This window comes from Belonocnema kinseyi, chromosome 2 (assembly GCF_010883055.1).
Source record: "Belonocnema kinseyi isolate 2016_QV_RU_SX_M_011 chromosome 2, B_treatae_v1, whole genome shotgun sequence".
NCBI lineage: Eukaryota > Metazoa > Arthropoda > Insecta > Hymenoptera > Cynipidae > Belonocnema > Belonocnema kinseyi.
This window is the reverse complement of record NC_046658.1, coordinates 339,543-342,275: the sequence shown is the minus strand read 5'-3', so window position 1 is coordinate 342,275 and position 2,733 is coordinate 339,543. Positions and strand designations below refer to the sequence as shown.

Below are 2,733 nucleotides of genomic sequence, written 5' to 3'. Positions count from 1 at the left end.
TAACCAAGGAGAATGAAAAGAAAGAGAGGTATCGAGACCTTATAAGGGAGTTGCAACGATTGTACCCAGAATATTCTGTTAAACTAATCGTCCTTATCATCGACGCTCTTGGAGGTGCCAAGCTTTCACTTGCTAATGGTCTAAAAAGCATCCCTGCGTGTCAACAATATGCTAAAACACTTGCAGGAAAAATGCAGAAGGCGGTTGTCCTTGGGTCGCTCCGTGTTCTTAGGATGCACGAGGCTTTTGCTAGATCGTCGTATTGATGCCTTTACAGACGGTAACCACCTATCTCACGGTCGTGAGACGTGGATGTGGCTGAAATTTTACCACGATTTCGCTGGGAGTTGGTGCAATTTTCCAGATTAGCACCCGCTCCCGGCGAAATCCTACGGTTGTTATATATATATAAACACTTTAAGCAGTGTTTGATACGTTACTATCTGAATGTTACGCCTTAACGTTACCTTTACTGCCTACAAATTTGTAAAGCGTTACCGTTACTGCCTAAAAATTTGCAATGCGTTACCGTTACCGTTACCTTGAAGAAACTAACGCGCTACCGTTACCGTTACTCAAAAAAGTAACGCGTTACCTTGCCGTTACTTTTTTTACTACATATTAAATACATTATTTGAATGTCCAAACTTAATCTCAAGAATTTGGTACATTTTTTTGACAATTTTAATAAAACTGAATATTATATTTACAGTTAGATAAACGAATCTAAAATATACTGATAAGTACCAATTTTTCGAATGTTCCATTGCTCATGCGATGTATTGGGAAAAATGAATAAGAAATTTTTACATCAAATTTTTATGAATACACTGAAAAAATTTTCATTAAATCAAGTAGACTGAACTTGCTTCATTTTACTTGAAAGAAGTAAGTATATTCTTTTTTAAAGAGACCGATTTTTTGAATCAAGAAAATAATGGAATCAGCATAACTGTTTGAATCAAGAACATATTTACTCTAAGCAACAAGCTACCCAGTGGACGCAAACGTTCTGCCCACTGGGGATATGTGTATGTATATATATTGGACCACCCTACTGCACAGTCGCTCCACAGTTACACTTTTCGGTAATCGCGTATGTACCGGATGAATAATTTCTTTAGATAAGTAAATATGTGCAAGAAAGTAAGAATATATACATCATTTGATGGGGTTTCTTGATATTAAAATATTTAATGTAATGCTAAACTTATGCAAATATTTTATAACGTAACGATCGGTAACGTGCGTTCCTAGTGGGCATAAAGGTTAAAGAATACATACAACGGCTCAAACACGTCCTAAGTTAGTTCAAATAAAATTCCGTAAACATACAATGTTGCAGAGACGTTTAAAAGATTTATTTAGAACATGAAACGTTTTTAGAACATTATTTGTGATAACTTAGGACAGTTTTTCAGACGTTCAAATAACGTCTTTTGACTTACACTGACAAAAATAAAAATTGGACTTGTGTGGACCTCCCAAAATCAAATTTTATGTAGGTTAGTTCATACATAAGTAGTCTGAATAAGATTCGTTTCCACCCTTTATAATATTCTCTCTGACAAACAACCACTAAGAAACCGTTTATGTTTGGCAAACGTGCAAAGGCAAATGCATCTCCGCGCACATGCGCATTGCTGTTATCATGTCACGTATTATCCCCGCCCTAGTAAAAAATGCACGTTAATTTATACGCGTATTTTTACACGAAAAATAGCGAGACAATTACACGTTGAAAGACACGTGTACAATGTGTTAAATCTCATTTGAGAATAATGGTCTAAACGCATTTTTAAACTAAAAATATATTTAGAAATACACTAAAAATAGCGCTCAAATTATCGTTCACCTCAAATTCTATGCCTAGATCCGAGCATAGAATTTCAGAATTAACATTTGGAGATGCACGTGTAAATCCAGGCTCATTTTTTACTAGAGATCACTCCACTGCCTGGAATTTTCCCCAAGTAGGTAATATTGTATGTTTATAGTACGTTATATGGACTGACTTAGGACATTTTTAAGACGTTCCAAAGATGTTCTGTAACGCTTGTGCCCACTGGGTTAGGACGTTTTTGAGTAATTCTGATGATTTTCTATAACGTTTGTGCCCACAGGGCTTACTTAGAAACCTTTGATTTTTTCTAGGTCTTGGGAAATAATTGAAAAGATTAAAAATCATAAAAAAGTTCCATACGAATCCTAAGAACTTTAATTTCTTTGTAGCTTTCAAAATGATTAAAAAGCCTCCATTCACTCGCAATTTTCGAAATCCTACTTGCCAGTGGGCACAAGCGTTAAAGAACATCTTTAGAACAGCTTAAAAAATGTTCTAAGTCAGTCCATATAACTTTACATAAACATACAATGTTCCAGAGACCAGATATTTGTATTTAAAAGTTACGAATGATCTTAAATTTTGCTAGATTTTTCCGAACGATTGAGAAGGCGGTCACTTTAAGCTCATGTACCTGTGTCTAAAATGATGTCATCAACGTCATCGTAACTATCGATAGCGTCGCCGCCTGGAAAATTCATAGAGACCTCCTCAAGGTTTCCAGAATAAATAGATACATCATCTTTATTTTTCCATTGAATATTACCTAGCGTTCCTCGGCTAGCTCCTCTACAGCCAAACCACCAATAAGCAGTCGCTCTTGGAAAAGCTGGATCAGCAGCGTCTACCTGAGAAGCAAAAGTTAATAAATAAAGTTCTCTTAAGGCCTA

The 2,733-nt window shown here is 35.7% G+C and overlaps 1 protein-coding gene across 9 annotated transcripts in view; it reads right to left on the bottom strand.

Annotated features, from left to right (window-relative positions):
* The window catches only part of LOC117168109 (matrix metalloproteinase-14), a 518,894-nt gene that overhangs the window by 258,800 nt on the left and 257,361 nt on the right, over positions 1-2,733 (bottom strand). For 6 of the 9 annotated variants that reach the window (XM_033353498.1, XM_033353503.1, XM_033353496.1 and 3 more), the window contains exon 8: positions 2,478-2,691. In XM_033353498.1, the coding sequence (XP_033209389.1) occupies positions 2,478-2,691 (214 nt within the window). The remainder of the gene's footprint in view (positions 1-2,477; positions 2,692-2,733) is intronic. The other 3 variants (XM_033353504.1, XM_033353499.1, XM_033353505.1) reach the window with 2 other exon arrangements.